This window comes from Cebus imitator, unplaced genomic scaffold (assembly GCF_001604975.1).
Source record: "Cebus imitator isolate Cc_AM_T3 unplaced genomic scaffold, Cebus_imitator-1.0 Scaffold134, whole genome shotgun sequence".
In the NCBI taxonomy this organism is placed as follows: Eukaryota; Metazoa; Chordata; class Mammalia; order Primates; family Cebidae; genus Cebus; species Cebus imitator.
In genome coordinates, this window is record NW_016107449.1 from 4,095,964 (window position 1) to 4,115,275 (window position 19,312).

The following is a 19,312-nucleotide window of genomic DNA, read 5'->3' on the forward strand; positions in this document are numbered from 1 at the left end:
GGGGTTTCACCATGTTGACCAGGATGGTCTCGATCTCTTGACCTCGTGATCCACCCGCCTCGGCCTCCCAAAGTGCTGGGATTACAGGCTTGAGCCACCGCGCCCGGCCTCTATGTTGCTTTCATGCAAAATAATTTGCCCTGACATCTATCAAATTTGGGTGAGACATAAAAATAAGTGAGTCTCACATCCTGCACTTGTACATCAACTCGAGCAATTCCTGAGGAATTCATAGCTGTCTTGGAAAACCATTAAAGCAGTTAAATGGCATGTCTTAGCAGTAATGCTAAAATAATCACAGTTTCTGGGTACTCAAAATTGGTTATTAAATTTTGGGGGCATAAATTCATTGATTCTTAATCAACTGTTCGGACACTGAAAAGGTTCTATTATAACTAAAAGGTATGTTTACAATTATGAGTAAATTCTACTAAGTGATATCTAAAACTTCACAGTATTTTATGGAATCATCTTCATCTTTGTGGGAAAAAAATTATCTACTGCCAAGTGATTAGTTTTGTTAAGATTTCCTAATTTCTTCATACTTATTTTATTAGAAATTCACCAGACCTACAGAGTTACAGTTAGATTTCCCATTCTTGTTAGACTAAAGGAGAACATACGTATTTATTGGAAGGTGGTATAAAACAAATAACATATTATGCATATTAAAATCAGAGGTATTCTCTAGTCAGTGATAGTCTATAGGTATACCTTGAGAAAGATGATGATCCTGAATGCCTTTTTGCTGTGGACACACACTTTAACAATAGTTACCTTGTTCCCTTGTAGGAACACTGTTGAGCCATACAGCAGGTTTGGGTTCCTTTACTCCACTATTGCTATTCAGAATAGATGACAAGCTGCAAGATGATTCACTACTGTGAATAGTTGACCTATGGCCACACTCTTCTGTAAGGGCTTTTCTCAATAATGCTGTTGCCTACAGTATTTAAAAAAAAAAAAGCACAAAGAAATAAAAAACTGTAGCCACATTTCCCTTGTTCTCAAAGACATAGCCTTCAAATATAATTTTAAGTTAAGCTTTACTTAGGATTTAATTTGTTTCCTACATTTAAATAAAATTAAGATGTCAAGATAAACAACACCTGGTTATTTTCTACTATAATCTAATTCTTTGCAAGTTACCCTCACAAGAATACACTTTTTGAGGGCTGAATCTTATATAATGCAGAAATGTTTTTCTGCTTGTGAAGTATGTATATGAAATGTGACTACCTCTGTTAATCTGGGCAGGTTTATCCTCCCTTTGATACATACAAATGGCAGAGCCTCAGACCTCCTTTCTGAAGGAAAAATTTATTCTGTCATTACACGAATCCTATTTTCTAGGCATGTCAGACAGAACTACTCTGAACCGGGAAAGAGATCTGGAAAGATGTGACCTTGTAATACCCATATCCTCCTAAAAATGACCCATACACTTCCCCTAAACAAGAAGATTGCAGAAAAATTTGTAACTGAAGAGGATGCATTGGGCAAAAAGATAACTGCCTTATTCTAAATCCCAATCTTCAATCAAGTACTAACATGGTCTGCACTTTGCCTCTAAGTTGGCTGGGGATCTGGGGGAACTCACCCACCACATTGCTTATCTTTTTTCAAAGGCATTGTCTTACTTATATACATCATGTGTCCTGAGCAAGGATGAGGACACAGGTTTTTATCAGAGCCAACTTTAGAGGTGGAGAAAAAGGGGCAATTCACAGGACCTGGGTTTGTAGTAGCCATGTCTCTTGATTTTCAGGTCAGTACTTTCCCCCAAGAAATAAAAATATGCTCGTAACAAGAGTTAAACTTTTAGTAGATAACCACTGATCACATTATCCTGCTGCCAGAGTGTACATTTCTTTCATTTCCTATTGACAAGTGGCGATTTCCTTAGGTAGCTGGAGGGGAAACCTCAGTGGTGGTGGTGACCAACTGCTATCTGATAATGACAGTAAATACTAGGTAGTGCCCAACCCAACTGTGGGAAATGCACATGAGAGTTTAAAATTAACATGAAGAGCAGAACTGGACAAATGTTCACAGGTCATCTTTAGTCCAAGAGTGAAGGGGTAACAACACAACTACCCAGTGAACAAGGTGGGAAAAATAACCTTCCTTGTTAACATGAAAGAAGATGAAGACACGCTGACAGGGAGAATCACTAAAGCAGAGCATGGATGGTCTGGCCTTGCATGTTTGGTGTTTCAGACACTTCAAGGCAACTGCCTTTAGTCCTGACATCCCTGCAGAGTTCTTGCCTTCTGCTCTCCCTAGGACTGGCTGACCTCCTAGGCCCATGGCCTGCCCTAGGGGCTGGAACAGCTGATTAGGGGAATTTAAGGAGTTCTAGTCCCCTTGGCCAAAGAACTTGGTGTCAAGTTAGCCTTGCAGCCAGGACCTTTCTGTGGTACAGTTCTAGTGACCAGGGGCTTTTCCTCTGTTTCTAGAAACTACTCCCTGAATTTCACTCCACTGTGATAACTCTGTTGGGATGACCTGCTCAGTATCCCCATTTCTGCAGACTAAGGGGAAGGCATAGGGTCCTGCCTTTGAAGCCCAGGCCAACGCTGGTTACAATCAATGCCCCCCCCCCCAATTGCCTACAAGGACCACTGCACTGTACCTGCTTCTGGAATCTACCATGAACACCTTTCCAATGAGTCCTTGTATGCTTGATAAGAATACCACCATTGCTAACTGTTCTACACTGAGCCCTCTTTTCCATGGTGAGGTAAGTGATGTGGTGAGCACGCTGTATTGCTAGTTTAATTTACTTTGTATACAGATGCTCCTTGACTTTATGAAGGAGTTACATCCAATACACCCACCACAAGTTGAAAAAACTGTAAGCTGGAAATGTATTTAACACACCTAACCTTCTGAACATCATAGTTTAGTTTTGTCTACCTTAAACTGCTCAGAACACTTACATTAATTAGCCTACGGATGGGTAAGACAAAGCCTATTTTATTATAAAATGTTGATTTTCACATGTAATTTGTTGGATACTATACTAAAAATGAAAGATATAATTGCCGTATGGGTATTTGCAGTATGGTTTCCACTGAATGCCTATCACTTTCACACCAGTGTGAAATCAAAAAATTGTAACTTGAACCACTGGAAGTCTGGGACTATCTGTATTTTATCCCATTTATGTTTACTACTCAGTACTTATCTCCAGGATTTCTGTTACTTTTTTGATAGAAATGTTTATAAAAGAACATATCTTTTAAGATAATTCTATAGATAATTCATCAAAGATGATAAGCAGGGACAAAGACAAAAGTAGCCTCAGACAAGGATAGACAAGAATAGGTCATAGATTTTTAGTCGAAAACAACTTCTTTTTGAGATGGACTCTCATTCTCTCGCCCAGGCTGGAATGCAGTGGTGTGATCTCAGCTCACTGCAACCTCTACCTCCCAGGTTCAAGTGATTCTTGTGCCTCAGCCTCCCAAGTAGCTGGGATTACAGGCGTGTGCCACCACACCAGGCTAATTTTTGTATTTGTAGTAGACACGGGGTTTCACCATGTTGGCCAGGCTGGTCTCAAACTCCTGTCTTCAGGTGATCTGTGCTCCCTGACCTCCCAAAGTGCTGGGATTATAGGTGTGAGCCACTGCGCCTGGCAAAAACAACTTCTGCAGTCAGGAAAACATCTGTAACACATTCCCAAGATGTACTGTTTGCAGATGTTCCAGAAAAGCATATTTCTTTTTTTTTTATAGAAGTATCACAATAGAATCATATCATTTTTAATGTAGATTAGCAAGCTGTGTTTACATCACTAAGTGATAAAAATATTGTTCACTGCTGGCCCAGCTAGCACATGATGTTTACTCTTTCTACATTGGGTAGGTATTTGTTTTTTTTTTTAGAAGAAAGAAAGAAGAAAGAAAGAAAGAAAGAAAGAAAAGAAAGAAAAGAAAGAAAGAAAGAAAGAGAAAGAAAGAAAGAAGGAAAGGAAGGAAGGAAGGAAGGAAGGAAGGAAGGAAGGAAGGAAGGAGAAAGAATAAAAGAAAAAAAATTAAAAAAAATAAAAAGAATAAAGAAGAGGAAGAAAGAGGAAGAGGGAGAGAGAACATGGGTGTTGCTTTATTTCCCAGGCTAGAATGCAGTCTAAAAATGCGTATGCCTGTAATTGTGTTTAATAATAGAGACATGTAAAAAAAAAAAAGGCTACTTTTTGTCTTTGTCCCTGCTTATCATCTTTGATGAATTACCTATAGAATTATCTTAAAACATATGTTCTTTTATAAACATTTCTATCAAGAAAAATAACAGAAATCCTGGAGATAAGTACTGAGTAGTAAACATAAATGGGATAAAATACAGATAGTCCCAGACTTCCAGTGGTTCAAGTTACAATTTTTTGATTTCACACTGGTGTGAAAGCGATAGGCATTCAGTGGAAACCATACTGCAGAAAAGCATATTTCTTTTTTTTTTTTTTTTTTTTTGAGACGGAGTTTCGCTCTTGTTACCCAGGCTGGAGTGCAATGGCGTGATCTCGGCTCATCGCAACCTCCGCCTCCCGGGTTCAGGCAATTCTCCTGCCTCAGCTTCCCGAGTAGCCGGGATACAGGCACGCGCCACCATGCCCAGCTAATTTTTTGTATTATTAGTAGAGACGGGGTTTCACCATGTTGACCAGGATGGTCTCGATCTCTTGACCTCGTGATCCATCCGCCTCGGCCTCCCACAGTGCTGGGATTACAGGCTTGAGCCACCGCGCCCAGCCGGAAAAGCATATTTCTAAGAAAACCTCCAATATGAAGGAGCTTGCAATCTGTGACTGATGACACTAACCCACAGAGAAGCTCAGAGAAGAGTTAACAGGTTGTTTTATTACATTTCATGCTGGGACTGAATGGGTTCTGCAAATTGGCGCTAATTCTCTGAAAAAATATCATCAGACAACAATTTTACCGCAGGCTTTCTGATAGTGCTTATGAATAAACAATGCATGGGCTTCAACTTACCTGTTACTAATAAAGGCTCTCTTTGAATCATGTACATTTGGAGCCCAAAAGAGATAACTAGAGATTGTTTCATTGTTCTCAGCAGTCTGAAGCCTAAGTCAATACCAACAAACCACCCTCTCACTTTTCAGCCTTCCCAGGAGTCAGGAGAAAGGGCTTGGAAATTAAATGTCAGGGCACACACTACTTGTGGAATGACTGATGTTGATACCTTCATATTTCAGACATTACGGCAGATAAAATGTTCAATGAATTACACCTACAGTGCTATTCCTTTAATTATTAGCTCAGTTCTACTAGAATTTTCCTCCATATTCAGTTTAAGTATTAATCTTGCTATGTCTAGAACCCCAAGAATCATCTAGGCTGACTCTTAAATTATATCCAAAAATTTAATGGTTGTGATATTCAAATATATAAACAGACAGATGAAGATACTAATAGAAATGACATTGTGTCCAAAACACCATTAAGAAAAATACATGAAAAAATTAAACTGCTAAAAATATTGCAACAAAATGTCCAAATTTATATTTTAAAAGTTTTTGCAAGTCAATAAGAAAACATATTACTAACCTAATAGAAAAATGAGCAAAGAACATGAGCTGACGATTATGAAAAATGAAATACAAATAGCTAATAAATAGGTAGAGAAAAAGTTTGACCTCAATTGTAACAAAAAGGTCAAATGAACAAAAAAAAAACATTGGATGTCATTTTCATCTCTCAAATTGGTGAACCTAAAAAAAAAGCTGATAGTATCTAATTTCATAAAGAACTCAGAGAAATGATATTTTCATCCATTACTGGTAACTCTGATGACCCTTCTAGAGTGAGAGCTGGCCATGCATAGCAAAACCCTGAAAGATATATCCACCTTTTGACCTAGTAATTCTACATCTAGGAATTCATTCTTAGGAAATATTATAGATATTTGTAAAATCTGAATTGCACAGATACTCTTTGAAACTTTTTTACTAGAGGAAAAATTAGAAACAAATGTTGAACAACAGGTAAATAACTGAAGTGACAGTAGACAGGGGACCTCCAGAAAGCCATTTGAAATGATGTAAATAGAACATGTAATGGTTTGAAAGAGTTCACCTTGCAGCATATGGGGATAAAAAAACAAGGTGATGTGTACAAATAATGCAACCTATGTTTTTCAACATGCTGAATTTTTTTTTGTTTCCTTGAGACGGAGCTTCACTCTGTCACCTAGGCTAGAGTACAGTGGCGCAATCTCGGCTCACTGCAACCTCTGCCTCCCAGGTTCAAGCAATTCTTGTGCCTCAGCCTCCCAAATAGTTGGGATTACAGGTGTGTGCCATCATACCTGGCTAATTTTTCTATTTTTAGTAGAGACAGAGTTCTGCCATGTTGCCCAGGCTGGTCTCGACGCCTGACCTCAGGTGATCCGCCCATCTTGGCCTCCCAAATAAATATATTAAATATTAGAAACCGTACATCATGATGTTAACAGGGTTATATATAAATAGCAGAATAGTAGGATCATGACCAATTTTCTTCTTTTTGTTTATCTTACTATTTCAAGATTTTTTTAATGCTTGTTTTTAAAAGAAAACATATGCTAGCTCTAAAGAAATCCAATTTCTGCTATTCGTGGTACCAATACAAAGAGAAAATGAATGCAAACGCACCTGATAAAACGAAATTCCCTTCTATATGCAAACCAGTGTTACTAACACAGACACAGAAAAGTAAAATAATTAAAAATCATGGATGTGGACAGCAGATGATATTTTCCCCTAATATGCAGATTTAACTGACTCTTCCTCAAGGTTCAAGAATATTCCTTTTGGACACTGGAAGTAATTTCTTGGTCTTTAAAGAGAATTGCAAGCATCATCACTTAAGTTCTAAGTTAAAGGGAATGAAGGGATTTTATCTGCGCAGCAATTTTTTTAAATTGGGAAGATATTTATATGACCCAGCAAATGAGTATGCAGGAGATAAGAACAAGAAAACAGTCCAGCATTTGGGGAAAGCATCTTCCCGGTGAATAAAACTGGTCTGTGTGTATGGTGAGGGCAGGACCCGATCTACTCTATGAGTGTCACCAGCAAGTTGCTCTGCTGTGACAAAGTTCTCCAGGGTAGAAACAGATACCATTGGGAGAATAGTAACATTAAGCACTTTGTATTTTAATGAAGCACCCAACTCATTTTTTCTCTACAAAAAGTAATTACAAATTTTTCTGATTTAAAAGCATGCAGCTCAATTATGTAATTGCCTAATAGGTTATGCGGGCACTGCGGACCTTATCTGGTCTCCAGGGGACATAATCTGAGTTTCTGCGGCTTTGATGATGTATTTACTCAAGAGAAGGGATTGACTCGCTGACAGCACAGGGACCCACAGGTAAACATCATTTACATGCGGCTTTTTAATTAGCCATTTACCCAAGAGATCAAAGTAAATATTTCTGAGCTTCATCAGACTCTTAACCAAGTAGTTTCTAGTAGAGCTTTTTTAAACTTTGAAAATCACTTACTTTTAAGATTTTATCTAAAGAGAGAGATTTAACTCTAGTATTTACTAAATGTGTACATGGTTTCAATACACAGAAACACTCAAAGACACTTTATTTTACTAATTGAAAAAGGATGACATGTAAACCAAAACAGTTCTAGGACTTACAAAAGCATTTTGTCCTTAAGTTCACAAGCTTGCCCTGCTTGCATCGTTTTGTTAATATTGTTCTTTGGGGTTGTGCATTTCTTCAACCACAACCTAACTGTATGAAAAATTACCAGTTTACTTCCATTTTTAAGGCTAGATTTTGTCATTAATGTATTGGTAATTTTTATGATTGTCACTAAAGTGATTTAAAAACAAACAAAGATCTGTTATGAAGGCAGAATATAATTTGATTCATTAGTTATTAGTTGGACAGCACCCCCTCTCATTACTGGAAAAATTATGAGTAGATTGATTGATTGGGACTTGGACCATGTTTTCTAATATAAACAATACCATTAAAAAAAAAAAGATTAGGCCGGGCGCAGTGGCTCAAGCCTGTAATCCCAGCACTTTGGGAGGCCGAGGCGGGTGGATCACGAGGTCAAGAGATCGAGACCATCCTGGTCAACATGGTGAAACCCCGTCTCTACTGAAAATACAAAAAATTAGCTGGGCATGGTGATGCGTGCCTGTAATCCCAGCTACTCAGGAGGCTGAGGCAGGAGAATTGACTGAACCCAGGAGGCGGAGGTTGCGGTGAGCCGAGATCGTGCCATTGCACTCCAGCCTGGGTAACGTGAGTGAAACTCCGTCTCAAAAAAAAAAAAATAAATAAATAAATAAATAAATAAAATTAAAAAAAGATTAGATAGCAAAAGACAGCCAATCAACACTTATTTTACCCTTAAAATGCCTGAGATGTGATATACTTGCAGTGAACAAGTATAAAAAATAATGGTGTTATAAGACAGTGCTAAATCAAAGGAACAATAAAACCAAAACAATATCTTTCTTAAGATCTACGTTCATCGGCTGGGCATGGTGGCTCACACCTGTAATCCCAGCACTTTGGGAGGCCAAGGGAGGCAGATCACCTGACGTCAGGGGTTTGAGACCAGCCTGGCCAACATGGTGAAGCCCTGTCTCTACTGAAAATTAAAAAAAAAACCAGCCAGGCATGATGGCATGTGCCTGTAGTCCCAGCTACTTGGATGGCTAAGGCAGGAAAATCGCTTGGACCCAGGAGGCGGAGATTGCAGTGAGCCAAGATCATCACTGCACTCCAGACTGGGCAACAGAGCAAAACTCTGTCTTGAAAAAACAAACAACAACAAAAAAGATCTACATTCATCAACAGAAGGAATTGATCTAGGTTATCTTTGAAAAGGGGCATGAAATCTATAAGAGGCATACAGGGGGCTGTATCTATCTTTTTAATAATTTATTTCTTCCCCCTAAAGCAAAGGGGAAGGGGAAGGAAGTTTGAGGAGAAGAGAGAAAGAGCAGAAGAGAGAGGAGGTGGGTGAAGTTGGGGGAGGACACAAGGAGGAGGAAGGGAATGGGGTTCGAAGATGAGGGAAAGGTGGACGATGAGGAGAAGGGGGTCTGAAACAAATATGGTGCAAAGGTAACAACACATGTGAATTGGGTTGTGGGCATGGGATTAGTGGGTCTGTCCTATCACTGAATATATGTATGTTTGAAATGCTAAAACACAAAAGTCCTGCTACTCTCTTAATTGGAGAGGCAAGGAAAGAGGTGTCTGAGTCGGACTAAAGGTGCTCTGGAAGTCTGGAGGGGCAACGCTAGATGCTTAGATGGCATAGCTTCGTGGGCATGTGACTTTAAGACAGATGCAGCAACACTTGTCTCCAGAAGGTGCAGACATATAATCCTTGAACTACGAGCATGGTAATAATAGTTTTCAAAACACCTTAAAAAGAATCAAAGCCAGAAAATTCTATATTATGTATAAGGATGAAAAAACATGCTTTGAAGCAAGACACATTCCCAAGACGTTCAACCTAGGAGAAGAACGGCTGTTTCCCTGGGTGTGGCTTTTCTAGGGAATGAGGACAGAATATGCCAAAGGACAGGCTCTAAACTTGGGCTTCCGGTTCCTCCCTTCACAATTTGCTTGTGAACTTGCTCCATCCATTTCCACTTTCTGTTCATCCTCAAACTCTCTCTTGGCACCAGCTCCCAAATCAGGACCCTCCTTCCTCTTCCCTGAACCACTGCAGGGCTCTCTCCTTCAATGTCTCAGTCCCAAACCAAACATGAAGGCACTGCAGAAATCCTATTACAGTGCTGTTCAAAAAGCTCCAGTGGCTTTTCAAAAGCTACGAAACTAAACACAGTCTCCCTGGCCTGGCACTGGATGCTGCAGAGCATGGCAGGAAACTACCTCTTGTGCTCCCCAGACTTGAGCCCACACTTTGGCCTCAGGATGGCTCTGTTGCCTGAATATGTGTTGGGTTCCCCAGTGTGTTCTTTGGCTCATGGCAACCCTTTCTTGTCGCTTCTGCCCCCATGCAACTCATACCATCAAAAACCTGTCATTTAAGCGTTCTCTAGGAGTCTTATCTTGGCTCTTTTTCCTGAAAGCCCGTATTTTTGCCATTTTCTTGTTACATGCATCCCATGATGTCAGACCCCAGGAGGGGCCACATTTTATTTGTCTCTTTCCCTCTAATGGATCTGGGTTGATATCTGTGTACAGTAATGGATCAATACATATTTGCTGAATTGACGTGAATGACTACACAGTATTTCTAAAGTATGGAGTGGACACGGAAAACCAGAGTGTTATAAGATGCCTTGATATTTCTTGGAAAATGAATTCCTACATAAAACATTATGCAGAAGGCCTGAGATCAGAAAGTCAAAAACCCACCAACCACAAAACCTCACTCACTACTTTTCTTTTTTTTTTTTTTTTTCCAAATATAACATTTCCTCAAATTAGTAACTTGCACATCTGGAGACGTATTTTTTTTTTAAGTAAAAATTACTAACCTTTCCCTCTGGTCCACATCTGCGATTGGGAAAACTTCAGATAGTTTAGCTACTTACCTCTTCTTTGAGAGAATTATCATGTTCTTTCAAGGTGGCAACATGCTGACCCACCTGTGCTCTCGGTCTGCTTAAGTCTGGTGCTTGTCCAGGTCTATAAAATAGAAACAGGACACTCACTATAGATTTGTTATACGATTCCCACATTTTTAAAGGCCTCAATTATGTTAGTAGAAGAAAGTTTATCCAGAAAAGTCTGGAACTCAACATATTCTGGACTAAGGGAGTTTTGAGTATAAGTATCGTTTTTTTTTAAAACTTTTAAAAATTTTGGTTATTATTTCATTGCTAAATGAGTATTCTCAACTTTTGCTGCACACAGAACAACCTGAGGAGCTTTGCACAATCTGGGTGCCTGGCGCCACCCCTACAGAGTCCAGTAAAATTGGTCTGGGGTGTGGCCTGCCAGTGGGATTTTTTTAAAAAAATTTTATTTTTAAATTTTCATCTATTTATTTAGAGACTGGGTTATGAGACTGACTAATTTTTACATTTTTAGTAGAGGCAGGCGTTCACCATATTGCCCAGGCTTGTCTTAAACTCCTGGACTCAAGCAATCTACCTGCCTCGGCCTCCCAAAGTGCTGAGATTATAGGTGTGAGCCATCACGCCCAGCCTGGTCCGTGGGGTTTTTAAGGCTCACAGGGTGATTCTAAAGTACAACAGCGGTTTTGAATCACTGCAGAGATGATCAGTCTCCGACATGTAGTTAAGAGAAACAGATCACATCTTCATCTCAACAGCAGTTGTTGTTACACTCTTACCATGGTCTACTTACAATATTTTAAAAATTAAGATATTAGGAAAGAGTTAAAAAGTAAGCCTATGTTGCTGCCCAGGTTGGGGTATTTATATACTAAAAGGAACCAGAGTTCTTTAAAGAAATGCCCTACTCAGGGCTGGGGCAAGAAATGCACAAGATGAATCTGAAACTTCTTGTTGTATCAGAAAGTAAGGAAGCTCTCCAAGCTGTGTCAAAAGAACTGAAGATGGGGAGGGGGTATCTTGAGGAAGCTCCCACTGTCAAAGGTGGGACAATTTAAACAGCAATAACTGTAATGGACTGAAATATAGGGAATACATAAAAATCCATGAGTTCATCTAAAAATACATAAACAAAATTTAAAAAAATAAAAATAAAAATCTTTTGATTCAGCCTTAAAAGGAAGGGAATCCTGTCACATACTACAACATAGCTGAATCTCAAGGACATTATGCTACGTGAAATAAATCAGTCAGAAAAGGACAAATACTGTATGATCCCACTTACATGAAGTACCTAGAATAGTCAAATTCATAAAGACAGAAGTTGAATAGTGGGTGCTAGGGCCTGGGGGAAGGAAAAATGGGGAGTTGTTTAATGGGTACAGATTGTCCACTTTATTTATTTTTTATTTTTATTTTTATTTTTTTTGAGACAGAGTTTCGCTCTTGTTACCCAGGCTGGAGTGCAATGGCACGATCTCGGCTCACCGCAACCTCCGCCTCCTGGGTTCAGGCAATTCTCCTGCCTCAGCCTCCTGAGTAGCTGGGATTACAGGCACGCGCCACCATGCCCAGCTGATTTTTTGTATTTTTAGTAGAGACGGGGTTTCACCATGTTGACCAGGATGGTCTCGATCTCTTGACCTCGTGATCCACCCGCCTCGGCCTCCCAAAGTGCTGGGATTACAGGCTTGAGCCACCGCGCCCGGCCAGATTGTCCACTTTATAAGATGAAAACATTCTGGAGATCTGCTGTACAGCAAAGTAAAGATATTTAACACTACTGAACTGTACAGTTCAAAATGGTTAAGATGGTTAATTTTACATTTTTTTAAACCACAATAAAGACAAAATAAAAATAAGCTTTAAAACCTTTGGAGGCTGGTAGGGCAACAATTCATTATTCTGCAAATTGGTAAAGAAATAGAATTAAGCATTTCTCCCACTTTTGTGGTCAAATAAATGCATTTCAGAGTCACCAAGTAGTTTATAAGGTAAAGTTCTTCCAATAAATGCAGAAGAAATAATCAAATTAGAAAAGTCACCATTTTGTAAGTCCAAATTAATGAATTTGTCTAGGAAATAGTCATAATTTTATAAAAATTATATAATAGTAAACTTCTGTACTGACGTCATCAACCTTCCAACATTTGAACCTACAGATCGGTCTCAGTATCACTAACCATGGGGTGACCAAGTATCATGAGCTGCCCAGTTTCAAGTACAAGCACCACCCATGACATTTTCTTGCCAAAATAACTGGCCTGGAACTTAATCACATATTTGGATTTAACCACCAGTTTACAGGTAATAAAGAGTAAAGAGGAACTGGTTAAACATACCAACCAAATAAAGAATGTAAATTCTCCCGGATAAATGACCCAATTCCTTCAACAAATCAATAGTATAAAAAAACAGAGGGAAGGAATGTTACAAAATTAAAAGAGATTTCAGAGACATAGCCAATTGTAATATGTGGGCCTTATTTGAACTCTGACTCAAACAAAACAAATGTAAAAAAAAAAACCACATTTTTTGAGATAAGCAAGGTAAACTGACAAGGATTAGGTATTAGATAAACTGAATAATTTTGTTATGTTAAACAATAATATTTTACATCCTTATATGTTAGCAGTATAAGTATTTGTGGGTGAAATGATATGTTGTCTGTTTTAAACTACTCAAGAAAAAAAGGGTTAGAGAAAGAGATTAACCAAGACTAATGAAATGTAGCCAGTTGGGTGAATCTGAGTAATGAGTATATGAGACTTCAAATGTTTAAAAATGTCAAGCTAAAAAGTTAAATGTATGCTAGTGTCTGCAACTTACTTAGAAATGTATAAAAAGAAGAGATTGATGGAAGGATGGATAAACAAATATGAGAGTGCAATAAAATGTCAGCAGTAGAATCTGGGTGGCATGTATACAAATGTTCACTGTATGATTCCTTTTACTTTTCTTTATGTTTGAAAAATTTCATAATAAAATCTCTGGAAAAAAAAGTAAGTCTCGGTATAGTTCAGAATCTTCCTTAATAAATCTTAATTGTTATAACTGGTACCTGACCTAACCCTATTTTTTTTCCAGCACTTTCATAAAGTGAGATGAGTCACTAGAATCCTTTAACATATTTAAAAGCTTCCAAAGAATGATTCTAAGGCTTCTGATGAGTTTGATGGAAAGACCTTTCAGCAACTTGCCTTTCTTGGTTAATACCATACTGTAATGATGTCATTAAACTACCCAATTCTTTTGTCTTGACCTTTGCATCTATATTCTGTTTCTTAACAGACTGCCCTGCATTTCAGGGAAAATGCACTGACCAGTCATCAGCAAATTCTAGCCCGTTCCGCAGGTATATTTCTTATAATAAGTAAGACAACTATGCTTTTGGCTTGAAAGCAAGTTTAATTAGGATGAACTAAATTAATTAAATAACTAAGTGAGTCAAATTAGCAAAGAACAATCCCTCTGGTGGCTAATGCACATGAATTTCTGCAGAAGCAAAACCAAGGAAAGACTCTGGTTACTAATACACCACTCAATTGCAACTACCCTTTGGGTCCTAGCAAGAAAAACTAGTTAAGATTTCCTATAATTATTATACTTTTTCCCACAGAAGGGCAAAATCGATTAACTGACTTGCACAAGATCAAATGGAAAATGAGCTGGAAGGAGGTACAGCACCTAGGGTTTGTGACTTCTGAACAACGAACACAATCCCTAAAGCACAAAAGCAAGCTGACTTGCAGATTTATTTCAGGACAGATGAGGTAAGAGGGCAAGAGCCATGGCTTCCTTAAATGGAGTTTTGCCCATGGCACTACAAAAACATGCCATATCAGAAAATTTGCAAAGTGGTACAAGGATTTAAAGGAGATTTTTCTGTTTTGTCTACTTTACATTGGAAAATTTATAACATTGATGACACATAGAAAAAACAAAGTTTGATGTCAGGTAATTCTTTAAAAATGTAATCAAGAAATATACTTTAAATTGTCTATAATTAATTTCACGTACTTGAAAGGGCTTCCAATCACAAAACAATAGCTTGGTCCTCTACATGATAATAGTAAACATCGCATATGAGACTTTTTTTTTTTTTTTTGAGACAGTGTCTTGCTGTGTCACCCAGGCTGGAGTGCAGTGGCACAATCACAGCTCACTGCAGCCTTGACGTCTTGGCCTCAAGCAATCCTCCTGCCTCAGCCTCCTGAGTAGCCGAGACTATAGGTGTGTGCCACCACACCATGCTAATTTTTTTGTATTTTTGGTAGAGACATGGTTTCTCCATATTGCCCAGGCTTCAAACTTCTGAGCTCAATCCACCTGCCTCAGCCTCCCAAAGTGCTGGAATTAAAAGTATAAGCCACTTGGCCCATATGAAAGTCTTAATCCTTGATATAACATAAACCAATAATGATGACAAGAGTGATTTGTTCTTTTTTTCTCTCAAGATGCTTCATTTTGTGAGCAGAAATTCAGAAATCTTCACATTATCTTCTAGAGCAGGGGTCCCAACTCCTGGGCCACGTACTGGTACTGGTATGTGGTCTGCTAGGAACTGGACCACAAAGCAGGAGGTGAGTGGCAGGAGGACAGAGCATTAGCTCTTCCTGAGCTCTGCCTCCTGTCAGATCAGGGGCAGCATTAGACTCTTATAGGAGCACGAACCCTACTGTGAACTGTGCGTGCAAGGGAGCTAGGCTGCATGTTCCTTATGAGAATCTAATGCCTAATGATCTGTCACTGGCTCCCATCACCCCCAAATGGGACAGTCTAGTTGCAGGAACACAAGCTCAGGGCTCCCACTCATTCTCCACTATGGTGAATTATATAATTATTTTATTATACATTAGAATGTAATAATAATAGAAATAAAGTACACAATAAATGTAATGTACTTGAATCATCCTGAAACCATCCCCCTGCCCACACCCCCATAACCCCGGTCAGTGGAAAAACTGTCTTCCATGAAACCGGTCCCTGGTGTCAAAAATGTTGGTGACTGCTGCTCTCGAGTATGCTACCGCGGGTGGTGTCTCATTTTACAGATCAAGCTTAAAGGGATAGATGTGAGCTGCTGCTATACCACACACTCCTTTAAGGACTTTGTAACCAGTCAAAGCCTTTCCACCCCGCCTGGATTAGAATTCTATGACACTAGGCCAGGTGTGATGGCTCACGCCTGTAATCCCAACACTTTGGGAGGCAGAGGCAGGCAGATCACTTGAGGCCAGGAGTTCAAGACCAGATTGGCTAACATGGTGAAACCCCATCTTCTACCAAAAATACAAAAAATTAGCAGGACGTGCTAATACAAAAATCCAAAATACAAAAAATTAGCATGCACACTTGTAATCCCCAGCTACTCAGGAGGCTGAGGCACAAGAATCCCTTGAGCTCAGGAGTAAGAGGTTGCAGTGAGCCAAAATCATGCTACGGCACTCTAGCCTCAGTGATAGAGCAAGATTCTGTCTTAAAAAAAAAAAAGGAAAAAAGAATTCTATGATACCAGAGTTATTAACCATTAAAGAACAAGAATAAATCATTCTCTCCAAACCAGTGTTTCTGCAATGGTTGATCAAACTGGCCAGATGATGATCACAAAGCAGACAGGTCTATTTCACTTAGCCTTGGAGTTCCCAGCAGGGACTTCTGGGTGCTAAAGGGCACAAGGGGAAGCTAGGGTAAAGAGGGCAGCAGGGGAGCCTGGTGAATAAAATCCATTAGAAAGAATCTGTATTTAAAGACCTGACTGCTGTTCTCTCAAAGGTCACAAATACTTGGCACTTTTTCAAGGCTGGAGAGTGAACCAATGACAATCAGTGTGCATTAAACTCCAGTCACAACGTATGAGGCAATTCTAACTGTAGCAGAATGTAATGCTGACAGCAGAAAACATTCTTGACTTCTTTATCTGGCTCTAAAATATGATTGTGGTAAAGAAACAGTTTTGAAGACTCCAGATATTAATTTAAATATTTGTGGTGGTCATAAAGAAAGATCATTTCTTATGGAAGGCTGATTTACACGTAACTGTAGATCAATAGTCATGTAAAACACAACCTTTCATAATGGAAATCAATGCTCTATCATGAATGATGAGAAACTCTAACAATCGTTAGTCTAGTAGGTGCAGACATCATGGCTTATCACCTATAATCACAGTTTGGCAGCCTAGGTTAAGAGAGTCACAAAATGAATCATTTAGTTTAACAACTCGGTTTGCACAGAGAATTATAAATGCATATATCCTTCCCATGCTACACCACAACTGTGGTTTATGCCAAATACTGTATAAACAGATATAAAAGGGAGTGAAAAAGAAACAGGAGATTAAAGAGCCTTCTAACACATAATCACCAAATGACCTAGAGAGCTCAGAAGGACTCCTCCCAAGCCAGCTTCTTCCACCACGTTGTAAAGGAGTATTTTAAGACTGTGGTTTTTATTTTGCATGATAAAAATGGAAAGAGGGTTTTCTTGCATTGCCCTTTACTGCCTTAGGTTGAAAAGCTACTGACCGGGAAAGTCATTTCCAGCATTTTCCATAGCTTCAACATTACAAGTACAGACGCAGAAGTTAATGTTAAAAAGGAGCCACTCCATCCGGTGAATTTTTCTTGTGACGAGGTCCCTTTAAAGACTATTATCCTGGTTTCTATCCACCCTTTCATAGAATCCAATGTGTACTAGATTTAAGCCGAATCCTCTAAATATCCTATTTATATCATTAACATAGAACAGCCTAAATGGCACATGACAGGTGAGGAAGACAGCACCATTTGTAGGCTAAGCAAACCCAAAGCCACGCGCTCACTCGGCCAGCCAAACAAGGTCCCTTCAGAGGGGCTTTCACAGACATGCATCTACTGACCACTTCTGAGTAGTAATCTGTTCTCTGCTAGTAAACACTGCAGATGTATTTTAATAAGAGGATTGCAACTTGATGATCTTTTTGATTTTGGTGCATTTAGGAGCAAGAATGGCCAACCCATCATGACAGCAATGCCAAGCCAGTAAGACTTGATTTGCTTTTCATTGCTGTCACCCCCAGGTAGGAGTCCTGGGAGCTAGTAAGGACAGCTGCTCTGTGAGCTTCAAGGTCTTCTTTCAGAATGTCACTGTGATTACAGAACCTATAAAATAAAACAGGTGCTGCAGGAGATGCTTATATAAACACAGATTGCCAGCTTCTAGAATCTACGGTGGTTCTTCATGGTTTACTGCAATATATTTGTAATATAATCTGAACATTAAAATGCAGCAACTATACTGTCTCTCAACAAAGATATAAAATGGGGCAGTCTGAAAAACTTGTTTGTGTGTATGTGGCAATTTTAAATCCATCAGAGGGAGCCACTTTTAACCCTTTGTTGACTTTACTGATGTTCAAATCCACAGCTGGGCAATCTCATTCCACATTCCACCTGACTGATAGGTATGCTAGATAATCTTAACAGCAGAAAAGGCTAATTTTATATTGTCAATCATAACAAAGTTAGATCCCCACAACTCGTAGGAAATTTACTTAAATTGTCACTGCTAAGAAATTGAAAACTTCTGGCTAAAGTATAGGTTACGTCCTCTATTTCTGAATGTAGAAAAATGACTATCAGTTTTTCATTCAAATCCTATTGTAAAATTTTCTTTATTCTTTTTTTTTTTCTTTTTTTGGGGGGACGGAGTTTCGCTCTTGTTACCCAGGCTGGAGTGCAATGGCGCGATCTTGGCTCACCGCAACCTCCGCCTCCTGGGTTCAGGCAATTCTCCTGCCTCAGCCTCCTGAGTAGCTGGGATTACAGGCACACGCCACCATGCCCGGCTAATTTTTTGTATTTTTAGTAGAGACGGGGTTTCACCGTGTTGACCAGGATGGTCTCGATCTCTTGACCTTGTGATCCACCCACCTCGGCCTCCCAAAGTGCTGGGATTACAGGCTTGAGCCACCGCGCCTGGCCTTTATTCTTAATAAGAATAGGAAAGTATGGAAAGAAGGGTTTATCCTCTATTAGCTATATCCAGTCTGCTGGGTAAGTGATAGAAGTCTAACAGTTTGGTCACTGTTTTAGGTTAGGTCTGTCATTGCATCATAGTAGCCTTCAAACAGATTGGTTAGTTACTATCTTTAAAAAAATGTCTATTTTGGGGGATACATGATTCTAAAAAGCTACAAGAGAAGACACTAAAGACAAAACAGCGTTTCTATTTTAAAGCTGTTCACATTTGTAGTTGGGAATATTCAGCACATACCCCAAAAAGAAAATGAAGATTAGGTTACAAAGCAACTTATAAAGCAATACGTTATTTGCAAAGTACTAATCTGTAAATAGTACTACAGTTGGTGGTTACTGGACCTAGCTGATGGCCATGTGCCTGATGCGATAAGGATGAAGGAGACGTAGTCCATCTATTGCAGGGTGAGTGACAACTGCAGACTCAGGCTGAAGTGTATCTTTACACTGGGAAGGAAACAGTAACAGGCACACAGGATTCAGGTGCTATTCTTGACTCTTACCCACACTGTTGGTGCTCCAGCTCCTTGCCAAGTCCCAAGCTTCTGTCTAAACTCTAAGCCTGGATTCTTAGTTCTTATAGATCAGACCCTGAGTTGGGTCCTTCACTCCTCCATTCTGCTGCCCCAAAGCTTCCAGACTTCAGGCCTATCTGACTTATTGTACCTATGAATACCTCTTATTGCCTAGGCAAAATTTGTATCCTAATTCTTCCTGGAAGCCTTTATCTTGTTATCACTCAATTCCCAGAAT

General features: G+C 39.2%; 1 protein-coding gene across 9 annotated transcripts in view; it reads right to left on the reverse strand.

The window, feature by feature from the left end:
* KIZ (kizuna centrosomal protein) overlaps positions 1 to 19,312 on the reverse strand; it is a 110,917-nt gene that overhangs the window by 32,083 nt on the left and 59,522 nt on the right. For 6 of the 9 annotated variants that reach the window (XM_017541487.2, XM_017541493.2, XM_037743085.1 and 3 more), the window contains 2 exons: positions 10,557 to 10,650; positions 778 to 943 (listed from right to left, as the gene is read on the reverse strand). In XM_017541487.2, coding sequence (XP_017396976.1) covers positions 778 to 943; positions 10,557 to 10,650 — 260 coding nt within the window. The remainder of the gene's footprint in view (positions 1 to 777; positions 944 to 10,556; positions 10,651 to 19,312) is intronic. The other 3 variants (XM_037743087.1, XM_017541491.2, XM_037743084.1) reach the window with 1 other exon arrangement.